At 42.3% G+C, this 23,832-nt stretch overlaps 1 protein-coding gene across 3 annotated transcripts in view; it reads left to right on the plus strand.

Annotated features, from left to right (window-relative positions):
- Tnrc6b (trinucleotide repeat containing adaptor 6B) overlaps positions 1–23,832 on the plus strand; it is a 285,060-nt gene that overhangs the window by 109,100 nt on the left and 152,128 nt on the right. Inside the window, exon 1 of one of the 3 annotated variants that reach the window (XM_045151730.1) lies at positions 16,683–16,876. The exons of the other annotated variants lie outside the window; for them this stretch is intronic. Coding sequence (XP_045007665.1) covers positions 16,872–16,876 — 5 coding nt within the window. The 5' untranslated portion in view covers positions 16,683–16,871. Of the gene's footprint in view, positions 1–16,682; positions 16,877–23,832 lie in introns of those variants that run through there. 3 annotated transcript variants of the gene reach the window in all.

Raw genomic sequence — 23,832 nt, forward strand, 5'->3', positions numbered from 1 at the left:
AGCAGAGGTAGGAGGATCGCCATGAGTTCGAGGCTACCCTGAGACTATATAATAAATTCCAGGTCAGCCTGGCTAGTGAGACCCTACCTGTAAAAACAAAAAAAATTTTTTTCTTTTACTATATATGATATCCCTTGTTTTATTATTGGCCACTCAGATAAGCACTATGCCTTTTTAAAATTTTTTGTTTTTATTTTTATTTATTTATTTATTTATTTGAGAGCGACATACAGAGAGAGAAAGAGACAGAGAGAAAGAATGGGCACTCCAGGGTCTCCAGTCACTGCAAATGAACTCCAGATGCGTGCACCCCCTTGTGCATCTGGCTAACGTGGATCCTGGGGAATGGAGCCTCGAACCAGGTCCTCAGGCTTCACAGGCAAGTGCTTAACCACTAAGCCATCTCCCCAACCCATTTTTTTTTTTAAATTCAGTGCTGTTAACTGACCCCTGTGCCTCACACATGTCAGGGAAGCACTCTGCCATTAGCTACATCTGCAGATTGCTTTATACTTTATATTTGAGACAGGATCTCACCATTTGCCTGGGCTGGTCTTGAACTCATTGTACAGCCCAGGCTGGCCTGAGGCTCCTCAAGTAGCTGGAATACAGGCCTGTGCTGCCAGGCATGGCAACACTGTTTTTGAGAATCACTGTTTTAGGTTTTGGAAAACCTTAAGCAACTCTGAAGTATCACCTAAATATAGAAACAGTGAAAATATTTCAAAAATCACAAAATTTCAGTCCTGGCATGGTGGTGCATGCCTTCAGTCCCAGAACTCAGGAGGCAGAGGTAGGAGGACAGCCTGGGCTAGAGCAAGACTCTACCTCACAACAAAAAAATTTTATAACTGCAAAAGACAAATTTTAGCTGGATATGGTGGCTCACACCTATAATACCAATACCCAGGAAGCTAAGGTAGGAGGATTGCCATGAGTTTGAGGCCAGCCTGGGCTCAAAAGAAAAATTTTTGATGATTGGCCATAGGGAAGTTAAAAAAATTATTATTGTCCAAAAAAGTTTTCACCTGTATTATTGTTTTTCCTCCTTCTCTTTTCCCTCTTTTACCTTTCTTCTCTTCCTCCTACCTCCTCTATTTTGAGCCATTCAGACATGTGCATGTTGAAATAAATTTATTATGAAATACTAAATTGAACTCTGCAAACCCAGTTACTAAAAGTGAGCCAACATTAGAAGAGCAGTCTGCTTTTCTATAGAATCTTCAGATTTAGGAGAGAGAAAACATGAGTTTTATTTTCAAGTTTAGTTACTTTGAAAATGCCACAATTCGGGCTGGAGAGATGGCTCAGTGGTTAAAGGCACTTACTTGCAAAGCCTGGCAGCCTGGGTTCAGTTCCTCAGTACTAAGGGAAATGGAGTTTGTTTGCAGTAGCAGAAGGCCCTGTCACACCCATTCTACACACACAAACACAAACACACATTATCTCTCTTTTCATGTCTGCTTCTTTCTGTCTCTTTCTCAAATATTTTTTCCTGATTTTTTTTCTTTTTTTTTCTAAATTCTTATTAACATTTTTTTGTGATTATAAAAAATATCCCATAGTAATACCCTCCCTCCCCCTTCCCTCCACTTTCCCCTTTGAAATTCCATTCTCCATCATATCCCCTCCCCATCTCAATCAGTCCCTCTTTTGTTTGATGTCATGATCTTTTCCTCCTCTTATGACGGTCTTTTGTAGGTAGTATCAGGCACGGTGACATCATGGATTTCCAGGCCATTTTGTGTCTGGAGGAGCATGTTTCAAGGAGTCCTACCTTTCCTGTGGCTCTTACATTCTTTCCGCCACCTCTTCCGCATTAGACCCTGAGCCTTGGAAGGTGTGATTGAGATGTTGCTCAGTACTCCAGTCACTTCTTTCCAGCACTATGATACCTTCTGAGTCTTCCCAAGGTCACTGCCATCTGAAAAGAGAAGATTCTCTAGCCAAAGTGAGAGTAGCGTTAATATAAGGGTATAAAGATTAAGAGAAGTGCTTACTGGGCAGTTTGATAAGCATAGTATATGTATTTTTCTAGACATCAGCAGATGTTACACCCCTAGGACTCATGACTACCCCTGTTTTAAGTTTTCAGTATCAGGGATGTATTCCCCCTCCGCCCCCCGTGGAGCAGGCCTCCAGTCCAATTGGAGGGGAGTTGGTTTCCACCATAACAGACGTGCCACTATTGCACCCATTGGCTCATTTGGCCTGGCTGGCCAATTATAAGGCTTGCAGTGTCCACTGTTGAGTATCTTCACTGGTGATTTCTCTCTCTCCCATTGAACTACATGTAGAATGGCTTCTTCCAGCTTTCTGTCAGCTGGTCTACATGGAGGAGGTTATCAGCTCAGATCCAGCAGGATTTCTCAGTGGCCTTGCAGCCCAAGTATGTGAAGTCTTCAGCAATAGGGTCTTACCATCTATTCCTGGTGGAAAACTAAGGGCCTCGGCAATGGCCTATAATGTTTTGGGGGCATCAGGGACCTCCCTGGCCAACAACTCACTGGCAGTATCCCATCCCTGGCACTGAAAATTTTCTAACAACAATCTATAGCTCCTGAATGTTCCATTGTCCGAAACTGGAGGATTACATATGATTTATTTGCATCCTCTTAGATTTTGATTAGCCCTCCCTCCACCTTTCCTTTACTCAATCTCTTCCCCTGACCTCACTTTGGGCCTTACTCTATTCTTCTACTTACATATATACAATACCAACCTATTAAGTACCCTCCTCCCTTCCTTTCTCTTCCCTTTATATCTCCTTTTTAATTTACTGGCCTCTGCTACTGAGTTTTTTCCTTCTTACACAGAAGCCCAATCATCTGTAGCTAGGATCCATATCTGAGGGAGAACTTGTAATGCTTAGCTTTCTGGGCCTGGGTTACCTCACTTAGTATAATCCTTTCCAGATCCATCCATTTTCCTTCATTTTCTTCACCACTGAGTAGAACTCCATTGTATAAATGTGCCACATCCTTTTTTTGGTTTTTTGAAGTAGGGTTTTGCTGTAGCCCAGACTGACCTGGAATTCACTATTAGTCTCAGGGTGACCTTGAACTCAAGGCAATCATCCTACCTCTGCCTCCCAAATGCTGGGATTAAAGGAGTACACCACCACACCCAGCAAAATGTTTTTTGTTTGTTTTTAAAGAAAATACCACAAAGGTTTAATAGGTATTTTATGCCCCTGAAGTTTTTGCTGTTGGAAATTTAGTAAAGCCATCAACATCTTGTAGTGTATCTGTGGGAAACTTTTTGCTACTAATAAATTTTGTAATTTTCATTGAAGTTGCTTAAAAGAAATCTTAGAAAATGTCTTTTCCTCTCCAAGTGTCTCACAATAGTAAAATAATAAGAAGTAAGGTCTGGATTCTGTTTGTAAAGTTCTTGGATGCCTGGGCCGTGTCTTATACAGTAAGCACAGTTTTAGAGACACATGCTTCTCGGTGAGTGGAAACTGTGCTTTGCTTTCCCGTAGGCTGTGGTGGGGAGTTTAACCAACAATACATAAGGTAGATCATGTGGCTTAGGAAAAAAAAAATGTGCTTAACTTAATAGAAGCCTCACTTACTTCACAAATAATATGCATTTATGGAACACATTACTTAAAAGGCAAGATGTGGGCTGGAGAGATGGCTCAGTGCATAAGGTGCTTAGTCAGAAGCCAAGTTTGATTCCTTGGTATCCATGTAAAGCCATATGCACAAAGTGGCACATGCATCTGGAATTCCTTTGTAGCAGCTAGAGGCCCTGGGGCACTCATCCTCTCTGTCTCTCTTTGCTCTATCTTGGTCTGCTTGCAAATAAATAAATAAAAACATTCTTTTTAAAAAGACAAAATAGCTGAGTTTGGTAGTGCACACCTTTATTCCCAGCACTCAGAAGGCAGAAGGAGGAGGATCACAGTGAGTTCAAGGCCACCCTGAGACTACATAGTGAATTCCAGGTCAGCCTGGGCTAGAGCAAGACCCTACTTCGAAAAGAAAGAAAAAGAAGAAAGACCAGACGTAGGCTGGGTATGGTGGTTCATGCCTTTAATTCCAGCACTTGGGAGGTGGAGGTAGGAGAATTGGCAGGAGTTCAAGGCCAGCCTGGAGCTACAGAGTGAGTTCCAGGTCAGCTGGACCACAGTGAGACCCTGCCTCAGAAAAACAGTAAATAGATAAATAAAAAACAAACAAACATAAAAGGCACCATGTGAGAGCCTGGTGTGATGTTGTACATAACCTTAGAATTTTGGAGGCAGAGGCAAGAGGATCAAGAGTTCAAGGCCAGTCTGGGCTACTTGAGATCCTGTCTGAAAAGAACAAGAGGGCTGGAGAGCTGGCTCGACAGTTAAAGACACTTGCTTGCAAAGCTTGGTGGCGCAGGTTCAATTCCCCAGTGTCCATCTAAAAGCTGGATGCACAAAGTTTATTTACAGAGGCAAGAGGCCTTGGCATACTCATTCTCTCTCTTTCTGTCTCTCAAGCAGATAAGTAAAAATATTAAAAAAAAAAAAAACAAGAAAGAATAAACTGGCTAATAGTCCAGGGTTTAAAGGTGCTTGCAAATTTGAAAAGTCTATTGGCTTTGGTTGGCTCAGGTCTATACCCTAGGTATCCATATTAACCTAGATGCAAAAGTGGCCTAAGTGTGGTAAGAACCCTGGTGCGCATGCATGCACACATACACGTGCAAATAAATAACTTTAAAAATAAAAATAAACAACAAAAGCTGGGCATGGTGGCACACACCTTTAATGCCAGCACTTGGGAGGCAGAGGTAGGAGAACACCGTAAGTTTGATGCCACCCTGAGACTATATAGATAATTCCAAGTCAGCCTGGACTAGAGTGAAACCCTGCCTCCAAAAAAAAAAAAAAAAAAGAAAAGAAGAGGAGGAAATGCTAGGCAGATTTCTCAGTGGTTAAAGGTTCTTGCTTGCAAAGTTTGCTGGTTCTAGTTTGATTTCCCAGTACCCACATAAAACCAGAAGCACAGTGTGGCACATGAGTCTGGTATTTGTTTGCAGCATCAAGAATTCAGTGGCCCATACTCAGTCCTTCCCTCCCTTCTCCCTCCCCCCTCATGCAAGTAATAAATCAAATATGAAAATAAATCAAAATAAAAACAGCAACAAGAAAGAAGAGGTGGGTAAAGTACTTGCTGTGCACACCTGAGGACCTCAACTCAAACTTCAGTGCCCATGTAAAAAGCTGGGTGGCTGTGCAGATGGAAACAGGAGGATTGCTGAGGTTCACTAGCTAGCCATTCTAGCCAAAAAATGAAAATAAGGCAGAAGAGTAGTAGAGGAATGTCAACACCATCTGTGAGCCTCCACATGCATGCCCGTGTGCATACAACACAGCAACATACCACTGTGCACACCAAAAAAGAAAGAAAGGAAAAACCAAGAACGAGAGATGAGGATGAGCAGTGTGTTTATCCTGCTTCTTCAAAGTAGCATTTTAAGGTTTCTTTTCCAGATGAATTATCATAGTTGTGAAATGTTTTGAATGTTTATGTAAATATATGTAAAGAAAAAAAAAGGTATATTCACATCAAAAATGCCTACAGGTGTCCTGAAAAGGAACTAGTGTTTATTTCCCAAAGTTTCTGTTCACTAGAGGGTTTGGATACTGCCTTCCTCAACACCCTGCTTAAAGTTCCCCTTCTCACCAAGAATCTATAGGTGAAATAGGAGGAGTCAGGAAGGTACAATCTAATGGCAAGAAGCTGAGGGTAAGGTTCATTAAGGCTCTGTGATGACCTCTAAGAGTTTCAGAAAGTCAGAAGTTTTCCTTGCCTTGGTCCCTGCCTGGAAGTGTCTGGCACACAGAAACCATCAATAAGCACACCACGAGTGAATGACAATATCCCATCTCTGTTCAAAAACCTCAGTTGGGGTGGGGGCGGGGTCAGCTGGAGAGATGGCTTCTGTTAAGGTGCTTGCCTAGGAAGCCAAAGGATCCAGGTTTGATTCCCCAGGACCCATGTAAGCCAGATGTACAAGGTAGAACATGTGTCTTGGAGTTTGTTTGCAGCAACTGGAGGTCCCGGCATACCCATTCTCACTCTCTCAAATAAATTAAAAAAAAAAAAAAAACTTTTAAAATCAGGTTTAGCCAGGCATAGAGGTACAATGCCTTTAATCCAGGCATTCTGGATGGGGGCAGAGGTAGAAGCATCACCATAAGTTCAAGGCCAGCCTGAGACTACATAGTGAATTCCAGGTCAGCCTGGGCTAGAGTGACACTCCACTTCAAAATACCAAAAAAAAAAAAGAAAAAGAAAAAGACAATCTGATTCAGCCAGGCATGCTGATTATGCCTTTAGTTTCAACATTCAGGATGCAGAGATAGGAGGATTGCCATGAATTCAATGCTATCCTGAGACTGAATTTTAGGACATCCTGGACCAGAGCAAGACCCTACCTTGAAAAACAAAACAAAAATCAGGTCCAAACGTGAATATTGCCAGTCCTGGTGATACACACCTTTAATGCCAGCACTTGGGAGGCAAAGGTAAGAAGGATTGATGTGAATTCAAGGCCACCCTGAGACTATGTAGTGAATTCCAGGTCTAGCCTGGATTAGAGTGAGACCCTATTTTATTTTTTTAAATTTAATTTAATTTTACTTTTTCTCATTTTTTTGAACATTTTCCATGATTATAAAAAATATCCCATGGTAATACCCTCTCTCTCCCCCTTTCCTCTTTGAAATTCCATTCTCCATCATGTCCCCTCCCCATCTCAATAAGTCTGTCTTTTATTTTGATGTCATGATCTTTCCCTCCTCATATGATGGTCTTATGTAGGTAGTGTCAGGCACTATGAGGTCATGGATATTGAGGCCATTTTTTGTGAGACCCTATTTTCAAATGTGAATATTTATTAAAAAATTTGACATATTTGGGAAGTACAATGTGATATTTTGATACATGTATCATTTTAAACATTTATCATCTTTTTATATTATGAGAACATTAAAATCCTGTCTCTTTTAGCTGTTTGAAATACAGCTGGGTATAGTGGTACATATTTATAATCCCAGCTTTCAGGAGGCTGAGGTAGGAGAATTAAGAGTTCAAGGCTAGCCTTGCTCTACAGAGTGACATCTATATCAAAACACATACACACACACACACACAAACTAGGTGTGGTGGCACACACCTTTAATCCCAGCGTTTGGGAGGCAGAGAGGTAGGAGGATTGCGGTAAATTGAAGGCCACCTTGAGACTACGTAATGAATTCTGGGTCAGCCTGGGCAAAAGCAAGAACCTAAGGGAAAAACAAAGAAAGAAACATTTTCTCTCTTAAATAAATAAGATATTTTTTTTAAAAAGAAACAACAAAAGAGCTAGGGTGTAGCTCAGTGGTAGAATGCTTGCCTAACATGTACAAGGCCTTGGGTTTGATTGCCAACACTGAAAACCCTACCCACATACATATATCATATAATCCAGTATTATTATCTGAAGTCACCATACTCTTCAGTAGAACTCCCAGAACTTGTGACTAACTGTACACATCGTACCTATTAGCCAGCCTCTAGCATCCCTTCTCCCAGCCTTTGATGACTTCTGTTTGGCTCTGAACTTCTTTCTATGAGGTCATCTTTTATTTATTTATTTATTTGAATGAAAGAAGGAGAGAAGGAGCTAGGGAGGAATGGAGGGTAGGAGGATGAGGGAGAGAAAGAGAATAGGTGTGCCTTCAGTCATTGCAAATGAATTCCAGTTGCCTGTACTACCATGTGCATCTGGATTATGTGGGTGCTGGGGAACCAAACTGGGGCCCTTAGGCTTCACAGGCAAGTGCCTTAACCACTAAGCCATTTCTCCAGCCCCGAGGTCATCTTTTTTGATTCCACCAGTGAGTGTGATTGCTATTTTTCATCCTGTGCCTGTCTTATTTCACTTAGCATACTGTTCTCAGAGGTTTCTCCATGTCACAAATTACAGGATTTTATACTTTTTATGGTAGAATGTCTTCTGTTGTGTGCTTACAAGGAAGAGAGAAAAATTTTTAAATGGCAGAGTACTTAAAAGTTGAAAAACTGGCCAAGCGTGGTGGTGCATGCCTTTAATCCCAGCACTCGGGAGGCAGAGGTAGGAGGATCTCTGTGAGTTCAAGGCCATAGTGAGACTACATAGTGAATTCTAGGTCAGCCTGGGCCAGAGTGAGACCTTACCTCAAAAAAAAAAAGAAAAGGTGAAAAACTGAATATGGCTATGTCTACCTGTAATCCCAGCTCTCATTAGGCTCAGGTGGGAAGAAAGTGAATTTGAGGCCAGCCTGGGCTACAAAGCAAGAACTTGTCTCAGAACAACATAAAAACAGGCTGGGCGTGGTGGCACATGCCTTTAATCCCAGCACTCAGAAGGCAAAGGTAGGAGTATTGCTGTGAGTTCGAGGCCACCCTGAGACTACATAGTGAATTCCAGGTCAGTCTGGGCTAGAGTGAGACCCTACCTCAAAAAAAAAAAAAAAAAAAAAAACCATAAAAAAAGAGCTGGAGAAATGGCTTAGTGGTTAAGACACTTACATGCAAAGCCAAAGGACCCGTGTTCAGTTCCCCAGTACCCACGAATAGCCAAATCCACAAGGTGTTGCATGCATCTGGAATTCATTTGCAGCAACTAAAGGCCCTAGTGTGTGCCCATTTTGCTCTCTCTCTCATAAATAAGTAAAATATTTTTTAAAAGCTAACAAACCACACAATCAAAACAAAACAGACAAAATATTTTTGTTGATTCACTTCCTAACATGTTGCTATACATTTTTCACTTAATTAAAAAAATTCTTTTTAATTTATTTATTGGAGGAGGTGACATATAGAATGGGCATGCCAGGGCCTCCAGCCACTGCAAATGAACTCCAGATATGTACCACCTTGTGTATCTGGCTTACATGGGTACTAGGGAATCAAACCTAGGTCATTAGGCTTCACAGCCAAACACCTTAACTGCTAAGCCATCTTTCCAATCCTCACTTCATGTTTTTGGCTGCACAGTGACCCAGCCTTTCACTTTACAACAGTTCTATGATATTCCTTCTTTTAAAAATTTTATTTATTTGAGAGAGAGAGAGAGAGAGGCAGATGGAGAGAGAATGGGTACATCAGGGCCTCTAGTCACTGCAAACAAAGTCCAGACACATGTGCCACCTTGTACATCTGGCTTACATGGGTACTGGGGAATTGAACCTGAGTCCTTAGGCTTTTCAGGCAAATGCCTTAACTACTAAGCCATCTCTGATATTTCTTTTCTTTCTTTCTTTTTTTTTTCCGAGGTAGGATCTCACTCTGGTTCAGGCTGACCTAGAATTAACTCTGTAGTCTCAGGGTGGCCTTGAACTCATGGTGATCCTCCCACATCTGCCTCCCGAGTGCTGGGGTTAAATGCCCTGCATTAATTAATTAATTAATGTATTAGAGAAAGAGGGAGAGAGTGAGAGTGCGCCACCACATCCTGCTGATATTTCTTAAAATGAGAATAAAGACCAAGAATAAAGGCCAGGCATGGTGGTGCACGTCTTTAATCCCAGCCTTAGGGAAACACAGCTGGGAGTTTGAAGCCAGCCTGGGACTACAGAGTGAGTTTCAGATCAGTCTGAGCTAGAGTGAGACCCCCACCTTGGAAAGAGAGAATATAAAGACAGGTATGGTGGTACACTCCTGTAATCGGGCTCTCAGGACACTGAGGCAGAAGTATTGTGAGCTTTATTGCAAGGTCCTGTCTCAAAAAAAGAGAGAAAAATGAGAAGAATTCAGGATTTCCTGTAGTGTGGTTGCTCAGGGCATTTTGGCTTGTTTGTTTGCAGTGCAGGAGGTGCCTGTACCACTGAACTATCCTGCCAGCCCCTGCCATTTTGAGACATTGTCTCCTTGTGAACAGTTAGCCTGGAACCCATGATCCTCCTGCCTCCGCCTCCCAAGTGCTGAGATTACAGGTGGGCACCACAAAATGATGTGAGGAACCTGTCTCAGAACAAAACAGAAGCAGTTTTCTGACATGGTGGTGCACGCCTTTAATCCCAGCACTTGGGAGGCAGAGGTAGGGGGAATCTCTGAGAGCTCAAGATCACCCTGAGAAGACTACACAGTGAATTCCAGGACACTCTGAGCTAGAGTGAGACCCTACCTTAAAAAAACAAAAAGCAAAACAAAATGAAAAAAATACAGAAGCAGCTGGGCACGGTGGGCATCTAAGCCAGCACTTGAGAGAATGGGAGAGGCAGTAAGACAGTAAAGAATTTGAAGTTTGTTGTAGAGCTAGGAGTCCACGCTAGGCAAATGCTTTATTGCTGAGCTGCATCTGCAGCCCCAAATTTAAGGGTTTTTGAAAAGAAAAAGCCTAAGATGGCTTAGTGGTTAAGGCGCTTGCCTGCAGAGCCAAAGGACCCCAGTTCAGTTCCCCAGGACCCACATAAGCCAGATGCACAAGGAGGCTCATGCATCTGGAGTTCATTTGCAGTGGCTGGAGGCTCTGGTGTGCCCATTCATTCTCTGTCTCTCTCTACCTCTTTCTCTCTCAAATAAATACATAAGATACACACACACACACACACACACACACACACACACACACACACGTACATATAGATGTATGCCTAAAATAGGTGTGGTGCACTTGGGAGGCAGAGGTAGGAGGATCACTGTGAGTTTGAGGCTACCTGAGAGCACATAGTGAATTTCAGGCCAGCCTGGGCTAGAGTGAAACCCTATACTGGCAGGGGGAAACTGGTTATAATACCCATAAGCCCACTCCCAACAATACACTTCCTCTAGGAGGCATTAATTCCCAAATCTCCATCAGCTGGGACGAAGTTTATGGGGACACCTGAATCAAACCACCACATTCCGCCCCTGACTCCCATAAACTGTTACCCATACATGATATAAAATACAATGTATTCAGTCCAATTTTAAGAGTGCCCATAGAAGCCAGGTGTGGTGGTGCACGCTTTTAATCCCAGCATTTGGGAGGCAGAGGTAGGAGGATCACTGGAGTTCAAGGCCACCCTGAGACTACAGAGTAAATTCCAGGTCAGCCTGAGCTAGAATGAGACCCTACCTTGAACTCCCCCACAAAAAAGTCCCCATAGTTTTTATCCGTCCCAATGATATTCAAACATCTCCATAATCCAAGATCTTTAACTGAGCCATAATATCAAAAAATCCCCCCCAAATCCATAGTGGCACAGAGTAAACATTAATGCTGCAAAAGATGGCATTGGGCATAGCAAAGACCCTAAGGACTCTCCTCACTATCTTAGAGATAATTGCTCATCCATGTTTTTTGCTGCTCTATTCACAATAGCTAGGAAATGGAACCAGCCTAGATGTCCTTCAACTGATACATGGAGAACAAAGATATGGTACATGTATACAATGGAGTTCTGTTCATTTAGCAGTTAAAAAAAAATGAAATCAGGAGTGGTGATGCAAAAAAAAAATATTATGAAACTTATTCGGAAATGGCGGATCTGGAAAGGATTAAGTGAGGTAACCCAGGCTCAGAAAGTCAAACAACACGTTACTTCTCATATGTGGATCCTAGCTACAAATGTTTAGAGTTGGAGCTGGAGTAAAAGTCAGTAGTAGAGGCCAGGGAGCTAGAAAGGGGCCATAAGGGAGGGTAGAAGGGGTAGGGCTTAAGGGGAGGGTATTGTAGATATATAAGTAGAGGGTCAGGTTACTGAGGTGGAATGGTCTGAGAGGGATTGGGGAAGGGATAAAGGAAGGGTGGGAGGAGGGGTAATCAAAATTTAAGATGTTATGAATAAGCTGTATGCAATCCTACCTCTTTGCTGGCCAATAAAATAGATGCTGAGAGAGAGAGAAAGCAGAAGTATCCCATGGACATAGATAATGTTGTGCCTAGAAGCTATAGATTGTTAATAGAAAAATTTCAGTGCCAGGGTTGTGATACCTTCCAGTGACTTGTTGGCCAGGGAAGTCCCTGGTGCCCCCAAAACATTATAGGCCATTCAATGCCAAGGCTCTTGGTTGTCCACCAGAACTAGATGGTAAGACCCTATTGCTGAAGACAACACATGCTTGGGCTGCAGGACACTGAGAAATCAAGTGGAGCTAAATTGGAAATGTCCTCCTTGTTAATTAGCAAGGAGGATGTTTCCAATTTAGCTGGAAAAATGTATGCTGCAAGCAGCTTTTTGGGAGAGAAAAGTCAACAGTGTTAAACAGTTCGGGGACCTTGTAAAAACAAAACAAACAATAACAACAACAAAAACCCCACAAGATTGGCCAACGAGGCCACATGTGCCAGCTGGTGCAATAGTGGCATGTCTGCTATGAGGGAAAACACCTGCTCTCTAATTGGACTGGAGCCCTGCTCCATGGTAAAGATACATACCTGCAACTGAAAGCCTATGGCTGGGGATGGGCATGGTAGCACACACCTTGAGTCCCAGCACTCAGGAGGCAGAGGTAGGGGGATCACTGTGAGGCCAGCCTGGGACTACAGATTGAGTTCTAGGTCAACCTGGGCTAGAATGAGACCCTACTTTGAAAAACCAAGCAAAATGAAAGCTTATGGGGCTGGAGAGATGGCTTAGCGGTTCAGTGCTTGCCTGTGAAGCCTAAGGACCCTGGCTCAAGGCTCAATTCCCCAGGACCCACATTAGCCAGATGCACAAGGGGGCACACATGTCTGAGTTCATTTGCTGGAGGCCCTAGTGCGCCCCTTCTCTTCTATCTGCCTCTTTCTCTCTGTCACTCTCAAATAAATAAATAAAAATAAACAAAAAAATAATTAAAAAAAAGAAAGCCTGTGGCTGGGGAGCTCATGAGCTCTAGGAGTAATGCTTGCTTGCTAAGTGCATATATTATGCTCACCAAACTGCCCTGTAAAAGCTTTTTTATTTTCATACACATATATTAATGCTACTCTCACTTTATGTTATAGAAGCTTCTCTTTTCAGGTGATGATATCCACTGGGGTGACTCAGAAGTCACCATAGTGCTGAGACATGACAGTGGAGTGTTTAGCACTGAGACATCTGTATCATACCCTCCAAGCCCAGGGTCCATTGTGGAAGAGGTGGCAGGAAGAATGTAAGAGCCAAAGAAAGGGCAGGACTGCTTAAAATGCAGTCTTCCAGAACAAAATGGTCTTGATATTCATGACCTCTCTCACAGTGCCAACAGTACCCACATAAGACCTTCACAAAATAGAAGAGAAGCTGGATGTACGTCTTTAATTCTAGAATTCTGGAGGCAGAGGTAGGAGGACTGCCATGAGTTAGAGGCCAGCCTGAGATGGCATAGTGAATTCCAGGTCAGCCTGGGCTAGAGCAAAATCCTGCCTTGAGGAGGGCTGGGGGTGGGGGTCGAGAGAGAGACAAAATGGAAAGAAGAAGGGATTCAGTGGAGAGTGGATTTGAGAGGGGAGAACAGTGATGGGTGGGAATGATCATGGTTTATTGTCTATACTTATGGAAGCTGTCAATAAAAAGTTTTATTTTAAAAAGCTAGTTTTATTGATTCTGATTACTACTCTTCTGTCTTCTTGAGCCGTTACTTTATGTATATGCTTTTTTCATTAATTTCTAGGGTTTATGACTTTTTCTATATTTTTGAGTTAAATGTTCAGTCTGTTAATTTTTTATTTTCACTTTTTTTTTTCCAAGGTAGGGTCTTACTCTAGCCCAGGCTGACCTTGAATTCAGCCTGTAGTCCAAGGCTGGCCTCAAACTCAGAGATCCTTCTACCTCTGCCTCCCAACTCCTGGGATTAAAGGCATATCCCACCAAGCCTGGACAGTTTGTTAATTTTAAATTTTGTTTACTGATAAAAATTCTTTGAGTTTTCTATATATCACCTCCAAATGTGCCAGCTTTGAAAGATAGTGTTCATTAGAATGTATACATTCTTCTTTGTTGTTTTTGTTTCCTTGGATTTTTTTTCTTTTGGTTTTCCGAGGTAGGGTATCAGTCTAGCTCAGGCTGACCTGGAATTCACTATGTAGTCGCAGGGTGGCTTTGAACTCTCAGCGATCCTCCTGCTTCTGCCTCCCAAGTGCTGGGATTAAAGGTGTGCACCACCACGCCCAGCTCCTTGCATATTTTTTTAACTTTTTGTGATAGGATCTCACTTTGTAGCCAAGTTTGACCTCCAAATCATGATCCTCCTGGCTCAGCCTACTGTATGCTGGATTATAGGCATGCACCACCATGTCCCATTTTAGTATTTTTTCTTAAAGTGTATTTATGTTTCTTGACTTATCATACAGCTAGTTATTCAATACATATGAGGAAGTGCATTTAAACACACACTAAAATACCAAAAGAGAATGGAGAAAGCCTAATTTAGTTTTGTAGAGGTTGTGACCATCACAAACTGAAACAAGGTGGCTGTACAGTTAGTCTCCACGCATTTTAATGTACTGAGCATGCGCCACGTAAGCTTTCTGCAACTCATCTGGAAGGTATTGGAAGGATAAAAATAGATTAATGTTCAGAATTTCCAGCTTAGGAGTTTCCTGCTTTTCCTACATCTCAGTTGTCGGTCTGGGGCCTGGCTCTTCTCCTCTGTGCTGTGCAGACAGTGGAAGAAGCATTTCACATCACATATATCCAAGCTGACAGACTGTTGGGCACTGACCTCTGCCTGCCCTGAAACAGCCCCTTTCCTGTTCTTCTCTGTGTGGACAATGCGAAGGAGACATATAAAGACACAAGGGGCCAAACATGTAGGGTTTAGACTCCACTGGCCAGTCCTTTGACAAGGAGAACCAAGGCTTCCAGAAATTCCATTGGTTCTTTGCTGGCCAGTCAGCCTTTGTGATAAGCATTTTGGGGGCCCACTGTTTTGGTTTCTAGAGATATGGAAAGTCCACAGGCCACTTGTGCATACTCTCTCTCATTTTAGTTTCTTTATATTATCAGTGATCCTTAAAACAGACAGAATGGATGGGAGTTTCTAAAGACTATGGCTTGCTTTTTCCTGAATTCTGTTTTCTCTGCACGCTTCTAAAACAGCCTCTAATACTTCATTTATTCACCTACAGTTCTGAGTTTGGACTGGCACCTCATTGCTGTGAAGGAAGATGTGTTTGCCCTCAGATGGTTGACCATTTATAGGCAAAGACCAGAGTTAAGCAGATCCTGTCACCAATACTAAATCGCAGCTAAAACCATTACTCTGAAATAGTGAAAGACATCCTGGAAATTTAAACAGAAAGACCTGGCCTAGGGCTGGAAAGATGACTCAGCAGTTAAGGTGCTTGCCTGCAAAGCCTAATGACCTGAGTTTGACTCCCCTGTCCCCACATTAAGCCAGATGCACAAAGTGGCTTATGCATCTGAAGTTTGTTTGCAGTGGCTAGAGGTCCTGTCTCTCTTCTAGCTCTTTGTGCTTGAAAATAAATTTTAAAAAAATTTTTTTAAAGGGGAGGCTGCAGAGATGGCTTAGCAGTTAAGGCAATTGCCTATAAAGCAAAAGGACCCAGGCTCAATTCCCCAGGACCCATGTGAAGCCAGATGCACAAGGTGAAGCATGCATCTGGAGTTCATTGACAGCCACTAGAGGCCCATTCTCTGTCTCTCTCTCTCTCTCTTCCCCCTCCTTTCTCTCTCTCTCATGTAAATAAATTTTAAAAAAAGAAGAAGAAGAAAAAGAAAGACCTGGCCTAGACTAGGAGGATCCAGATGCATTTCCTGGGTTGTGACTGACTTTCGTCATAGCCAGGATAAGGTGAGCAGAGACTCTAAGAAAAGAAACTATCAATACATGTCCAGTCTCACAATGCCCCTGCCAAGACAGATGCCTAGGGAAGCTAGAGCCTTCCTTTAGGACTGAAGTTCTACTTCCTGCTAGCCATCTGGCCAATAAGGCAAGCACAGGATGGGTTTCCTAGGTGGGCAGGAGTCAAGATGCCTTTGGGGAACCAGGAGTTGGGCCGACAGGCAGTCTTTAATTTAGTGCCTGGTCTCTGCCGGCTGCTGAGTTACTTCCTCCGTGGGGGAGGGGATTAAAGATGACTCAGAGCTGCCCTAGCCAGAGGAATTCAGTTTGTAATGCTGTAGCATAGTTTTTATTTGGGTTTGAGGGAGGAGCTTCTGAGCATGTATTCACACAATAAATGTCAACTTCAAAATTGGGAGAGCAGTCCCTGTTCTGCAGTTGTCTTGCTGTGTGAGGTGGGCCGCCACCTAATCTCTTTCTGTGCTTGGGTTGAGTAACTTTCAGTCATTTTAGGAGGTAGCTAGAGATCAGGTGTGCCCTATAGTTCATCTTAATCTAAAAACTAAGCTCTTGTTTGCGTAAATCTCTGTTTAAAACCCTTTTAAAGATCAGTTTGCCAGCCTATGCTTGCCCAAATATCCCAGGAATAACTAGCAAGCAAGCCAGATAATAAGATCTAGGATCTGCAAGCATCGCTAGCAGCTGAGCCTGTTTCTGTAAACCAGTGAAGGCTTCTCTGTTTTGTTCATCTGTTACCCTTATGCTGTTGCCACTTTCACATGCACTCGCTGTAGGCGGGAGTATGAGATAACAGCATTGCACAAATGAAAGTGAGTGGAAAAGGACGGCTTCCCCTTTAAGAAAGCTTCAGCCCCAGCTCCCTCCCCTTTCCTGATTGACAAACCCACCCGAAGTCACGTGATCCGCCTCTATTTGAAGGTCACAAAAAGCTGCTTCCTTTAGAGACAGAGGGGGAGAGAGAGAGCAGGAGGGAGAGTGAGTGAGAGAGTTAGTTCAAGCCAAAATGGCCGACAGAGTCTCTGCTGGTTTCTGAATATTTAAAATACAAAAAAACAGACAGACAAAAAGAATTCATTTTTTGGATCTTTTTTCATTTCCATTTCTACCTTGTATGCCTCAATTTGCTGGATATAAGCACTGCTGCACTTTATGAGGTTGGTAAACATTTTCAATTTTTTTTAAAACCAATTGATTTATATGGATCTTGTATAACCGTTTCACTAATGGTGTTGCAAATCGACATTTGTGTAGCGTGGAGACTGGCTGCAGACATTTCGTGACTCTGTAAATCAGACCCGTGATGTACTTTTGGTTTGGCATTTTAGAAATGGAAAAGACTTAGTAAAATATTTAAATTTTGAAGTGATTTAATTGCACTTGTAGTTTATATGTAGGTTTTCATCATTGTATCTGTTGTGCAAATAAACAAAGCTGCGAGTAATTGGAAATTTGATATTTAGAAAGAGGTTTTTAAAAAACACAGATCCCCTTCCCCCTTAAATGTGCTGCAAAAATTTGCATAAATATAAATGGGTTTGCATTCTTGCTGCTGCTAAGGCCGACAAAGGATCTGGGAGGACAAGCCCGGGAATGAGAAAGCCTTTTTTTTCCCCTTTAAACTGGGCCATCCTTCCTAGAGAGAAGTAGAGTGAGACCCGATACATTTTAAAGCTCAGGTTGGGGGTGAGAGAACACCAGGAGGTTTGAGGTTTGTAGATTCCCCTGCTTGAAACCCAAGCAATATGTGGCTCTCCCCTCCTTTCTGCGCGCGCTCATTTGCTCTAGGGCTCTGTGTTCTCAAATGTGCAGCCAGATGCGCTTTTATTTTGATGGTGGTTTCAACCAAATGGCAGGACTATTTTGTAAACATTATTTTAGAGATATCAACAGCTCCACTCTGATTAGGATATATATTATATTTTTTAACCAATTTTCCCTGTACACTGGCTTCCATTTCACATGAAATAATTTTTTTGTTTAATATTACACAGATGAATAACAAGCTTTTAACACAAATTCTAGGTGTATTGTGTGTTTGCCTTTACAGTGTGTTTTCTTTGTGAGGTGGTAACAAAAACGAGAGGCCGTGCGTTAGTAGCCCCTGAATGTGTGGTGCCTGAAGTTAAATTCCATTACTCCTGATACAGGCTTCTAGAAGCCCAAAGCTGGGAGGAAGGAAAGCTGAAAACTTGCTTTCTCAGAGCCACCTCCCCCTATCATTGTGAGGGTGTGATGTAATGCTTCTTGGTCTGGTGGGCTGAAAAGACTGTAGTTGGTGATGTGGTGGGTCACTTGCCCCCACCTCTTGAGTAAATTCCCCCCTCGGCACAGCCCCAACACTCTGAAGCCTTGTTTTCTTTTCTGTTTCTCCTAATTTGTGCCCTCCTTATTTATGCTGTGGCATATTGGCATGAGAAAGAGACTGTTCTAAATCTGCTACAAAGTATACTTTAGAAAAGGCATTTAGAATATGCAAATGTTGAATTGTCATATCCCATCATTCAGTATGTAGACTTGGAGTAAAGCTCATTAAGCACAAATGGAATCATTTTGATCAGATGGGAGCCGTGGGTTTTTTTTTTGTTTTTTTTTTTTTTTTTGTCGTTTGTCTTTGCTTCCTTTTTAATCAGTCTAATTATGAGATGCTTGCTGGGCCTGAAAGTGTTAAAAATAAAATAAAATGGGGAAAAATGCTGGACCATTTTGAAAATTTGACAGTCTGGAAGAGGGTGTGTAGTGCTTTCAAAAGCTTTATTCAGTGTTCAAATAGATTGGCCTCTTGTTGAAAATGCCTGTTTCTTTGGGCCAATTGTGTGTAGATGAAGGGACTTTCACGCTAATTTAACAAAAAGACTTTCCATTTGAATATATAAAGATAATTAAAGTCCTCTGTGTCTAAAGAGCCAGTATTTTATTATTTTTTAAAGTAGTGTTGTTATTATATTAGTGATGGTTACAAGCAGAGAAGTGCTGGTTTAGCATTTTCAATGTAAATGTTTTGGTGATAGAAATTCAGTGTTTGTGTAAAGAGATTGGAAACATTAAAGAGGCAAACAAATTTGCCTCTTTAAATTCTTTTTGCAATTTAAATTAAAAAAAAATGGAAGTTACATTAGTGATGGAGGTGTTGTGTTTTGATGGGCCTAAGGAAAACTGGAACTCTGGTTTATGTTGTTATTTTCTCTAAAAATGAAAGTGATTACTTGGAGCTTGTTGGTTGATTCATTTTACTTCTGTTCTTAAGTTAGCCTCACTGAAGAAGTGAGGAAAACCTAGGCTTTCCATGCTGTGCCTTGAGCTTGCTTCTGTGGACTGTGTAAGCATGTAAATGGCAAGTCCATTCAGTTCCCAAAGAACCAGAACTAGGCCTGCTGTCCTGGCCAAGAGGTGATATTAAGAACACTAACAGAATGCCATCAGATCCATTGACATGTGCCTTATGAGGACTGTCTTTCCCAGAGACAGTGGAAAGGTGAGATAAATGCGATCAGTCTCCTGCATGGGAAGCGTCAGGGCTCTGGTGGGGTTTTATCAGTTCAGCTGCCATTTTGGATCTAAGTGCTTACAGAGTCAATCCTATGGCTTGCTGAAGGAATGGTAATTCAGAGCAAATAAACATCAGTGACACAGCCAGTGTGCCTTTTGTTTAAAGTTTTTTTGCTGGTAATGTGAATTGAAGTGTTAAAAACTTTAAAGATGTGGTTGGTACTATGAAGAGCAAAAAACCCAGAGGTATTAAAGCGTGCATGTTGTGGTTTTACTTTTTAAAAATGAGATGGCTTATACAGAAGCAGTTTCTTATTGGAGAAAGCAGACATAATCTTCATCTTCTTCCTTCTTATTTCCTATGCTGGCTGTGTTTGTGGTTTTCCATCAGTCTTTATTCTCAGCAGTACTCTACCTCAGACTCCCAGGTTCATCACTGAGACATAAAATGTGCTAATACTTAGCAGAAGTTTTCCTGGCCTTACATCCCGTCTCCACAAATAGTGACATCTTTGGATAGATGGTATAAGCTCATCTCTATTGTTCAGCTTCGAGTGACCATTTGTCATTCACTATCACTGCTGGGACAGTCCTTTAAAAATTAAACTTGCAAAAATTAAAGTACGGACTTCTAAGCTCCTCCAACTCTTTGGCTCTACCAGGAACACTGAAAGAATGGTGTGTGATGGATGGAGACATGATCAGGTCCTATCCTGCAGGCTGAGCAATAACAGTGCTACAGGGTGGTCTCACCTACCTACCTGCCTCATAACTGAAAAGTAGAGGGAAGTTTAATTTTTATACCTGAGATCATGTAACCATTGACTAATTTCCTGTGCACGCAGCGTCTCTGCGTGAATGTGCTCTTTCCCTCTCCCTGAGAAGCACTGTGTATGGTTGGTTGTCCCCACTTGGCTGTGGTGTGTGTGCTGTCATTTTAGAAGTACCTGGTAACAGGCACATTCATGAGAAGGGAAAGCCCTGATTTAAGGAAGCCAAGTGATTTATTCATTTTTCTTTCAAGGTAGGGTCTCATTGTAGCTCAGGCTGACCTATCTCAGGGTGGCCTTGAACTCATGGCTGTCCTCCTACCTCTGCCTCTGAAGGGCTGGGATTAAAGGCATGCGCCACCACACCTGTCTTATTATGTTATTTGTGAACAGAGAAAATTGAGAGAGGGGTGGGGAAAATGGGTACATCAGGGCCTCTTGCCACTGTGAACAAAACTCCAGATGCATGTGCCACTTTGTGCATCTGGCTTTATGTGAGTGTGGGGATTTGAACCAGGGCACTCAACCTTTGTTAACAAGTACATTTAACCACTAAGCTATATCTTTCTAGCTCCCCCTTACTCTTTTTCTTTTTTGAGGTAGGCTCTCGCTCCAGCTGAGGCTACCCTTTATTCTTTTCTTTTTTTTTTTTTTTGAGGTAGTGTTCTCACTCAGGCCCAGGCTGACCTGGAATTCACTGTGTAGTCTCAGGGTGGCCTCAAATTTATGGTGATCCTCCTACCTCTGCCTCCCAGGTGCTGGGATTAAAGGCATGCGCCACCCTACCCAGCTCCTTTATTCATTTTTAGTCATTATTTAAGGTATTGGACTTTGAGTGGAACTTGTGATTTCAAGGTGAGATCTCTGAGCATGAGCTAGAGGGAGGGCAACATATGCTAATTGTTTCCTAGTACAGTATTGTTGGTGAATTTACCCTAATCCCCCTTCCCTCACCTGCTTTGTAATTAGACCAGTGGTGGAATGAGGGGAGGTGAATTGAAGTCACTTGGCCTGAAAAGATATTAATGTTTTATGTTCTTTCATATTCACCAAGCACTTATATCCTGATGAACATGTTGGGGGAGTTGGAGTTGATTTTGCCAGTAATTCTGAACAGCCACTTGGTTTATGTGGAAATATTCGCTATTTGTTAACTATATAACTAACTTACCTTGGGTTATGACTAGTATAAAATTCTGTAGTTCTTTTTACTTGTAATCTAGGAATAAATGGTAATTTTTGCTTCTGAGAGTGTTCCACACTTCTACTTAAGGGTTGTCATGATAGTCACTTTATCATATTTTCTTTAGCTCTGCAAAATTCCTCTTCAAACTTACATTTTGAATTATCTTTGGAAACTTTTTACTATCTCTCTCTCTCTCTCTTTTGAGATAGAGTCTTGCTCTAGCCCAGGCTGACCTGGAATTCACTATGTAGTCTCAGGCTGCCCTTGAACTCTCAGTAGTCCTTCTGTCTCTGCCTCCTGAGTACCTTCTGGAGAATTGAACTTGGAGAATTGAATTATTAGACTTTGGAGGCAGGTGTCTTAACTGCTGAGCCATCTCACCAGCCACATTGGTTTTACTTTTTTTAATATTCCTTATTTGTGTCACCATGTGAAAATGTGCAGTTTGTGTACAGAATCTGCTGATGAGTTGAGGCGTTACCTGTCTTGGTTATTCTGTTCCCAGAGGCCAGACCAGTGGATAGTAGGGGAGGTGCTTAACATAAATGTACTTGAGTGCAGGACAGAGCACACAAGCTGGTGATTCCAGTATTCCAGTACTCTGGCGGTGGAGGCAAGAGGATTGAGTTTAGTGGCAGCCTTAGCTATCTAGTTATGGTCCTGTTAAAAAAAAAAAAAGAAAAGAAAAGAAAGAGAGATAAAAAAAAAAAAAAGGAAGAAAGAAAAGAAAATGGCCGGAGAGATGGCTTGGCTATTTAAGGTACTTGCAAAGTCTGATGGCCTGGCTACAGTTTCTCAGTACCCACTTAAAGCCAGATGCACAGATGTTTGTAGTGGCAAGAAGCCTTGTTGCACCTATTTCCTTTCTCTCCTTGTCTTCTTGCAAATAAAACATTTTTAAAAATATTTTTGTGAGGCCAGGCCTTTGCCTTTAATCCCAGTACTCGGGAGGCAGAGGTAGGAGGATCGCCATGAGTTCAAGGCCACCCTGAGAGTACAGAGTGAATTCCAGGTCAGCCTGGGCTAGAGTGAAACCCTACCTCCAATAACAAGACAAAAAAAAAGTTGTGAGAGAGAAAGAGCATGATAATGAGAGAGAATGAATATGGGCCCACTAGGGCCTCTGGCCATTGCAAATCAACTCCAGACATGCACCACCATGTGTATCTGGATTTATGTGGGTTCTGGGGAATTGAACCTCAGACCTTAGGCTTCACAGACAGTGCACCGCTAAGCCATCTCTCTGGCCCAAATAAAACATAAAAAAAATGTTTTGTGTATTTATTTATTTGAGAGAGAGAGAGAGAATGGGCTTGCCGGGGCCTATAGCTACTGCAAACGAACTCCAGATGCATGTACCACCTTGTGCATCTGGCTTCTATGGGACCTGGGGAATGGCACCGGGGTCTTTTGGCTTTGCAGGCAAATGCCTTAACCGCTAAGCCATCTTCTCCAGCCCCAAATAAAACATCTTTAATAACAGTTTGAGGCCTGAGAAGAGTCTGCATTTACATTCAAAAATAATTACTTGAGTTAAACCTGAGTGGTGTAAGGTTATCAGGAATTCAGTGTGACTTGTAGGTCCCAAGTGGGGAAAAGAAATTCTTGTTTTGTTTTTTGAGGTAGGGTCTCACTCTAGCCCAGGCTGATCTGGAATTCACTATGTAGTCTCAGGGTGGCTGCTAACTCATGACAATCCTCCTACCTCTGCCTCCTGAGAGCTGTGATTAAAAGCATGTGCCACCACACCCTCCCAGCCAGGAGAGGAGGTTCTGGTGAAGCATAAAGTAAATGCTGTGAGGGCCAGGCCAGAGTTGTTTTAGTATTGCCTTCCCCTTTGCAGTATTTACCTCTTTTTATTTTTCTTAAGTCCTTTATTTATTTAAGAAGGATAGAAGCTGGACATGGTGGCGCACGCCTTTAATCCTAGTACTCCAGGAGGCAGAGGTAGGAGGATTACCATGAGTTCGAGGCCACCCTAAGACTCCATAGTGAATTCCAGCTCAGCCTGAGCTAGAGTGAGACCCTATCTCGAAAAACCAAAAACAAACAAACAAATGAACGAAAGTTGTCTTTAAGAGGGACAGAGAGAGTGAGATTGACTATGGGTGCACCAGGGCATCCTGCCATTGCAAACTCTAGATGCATGTGCCACTTTGTGCCTCTGACTTTACGTGTTGACTGGGGAATCGAACTGGGCCAACAGCCTTTGCAAGCAAATGCCTTTAACTGCTGAGCCATTTCTCCAGCTCTGTCTGCCTTGTTTGATAAACCAGAAAGGCTTTTTATTTTATTTTTTAGATAGGATCTTATTCTGTGGCCCATGCTGGCCTAGAACCCACCATATAGCCCATGGCCTGGAACTAGTGGCAGTCTTCCTGCCTCAGCCTCTCACTTTCATAGATTACTGGCATGATCCTCCATGCTTCCTGTGGCTACCAGGATCATGAAATGTGTACAGGGATTGGACAAGGACAGGCACAGTAAGATTTTTCTTTTTATTAAAGTCCCCATGTTCTGTGTTCTGATGCCCTCTCTTTATACCCTGTTTCCTTCAGGCTCTGTCTCTGTAAATAACATTTGCTTGGCTGCTTTTTACATGATCTGTTTTGCATCAAAAACTTCTCAGCGTCTCACATGAACTAGTGTTAGAGTTGACATGGCAAAG

The sequence above is a fragment of the Jaculus jaculus genome, chromosome 6, assembly GCF_020740685.1.
Source record: "Jaculus jaculus isolate mJacJac1 chromosome 6, mJacJac1.mat.Y.cur, whole genome shotgun sequence".
Classification (NCBI taxonomy): domain Eukaryota; kingdom Metazoa; phylum Chordata; class Mammalia; order Rodentia; family Dipodidae; genus Jaculus; species Jaculus jaculus.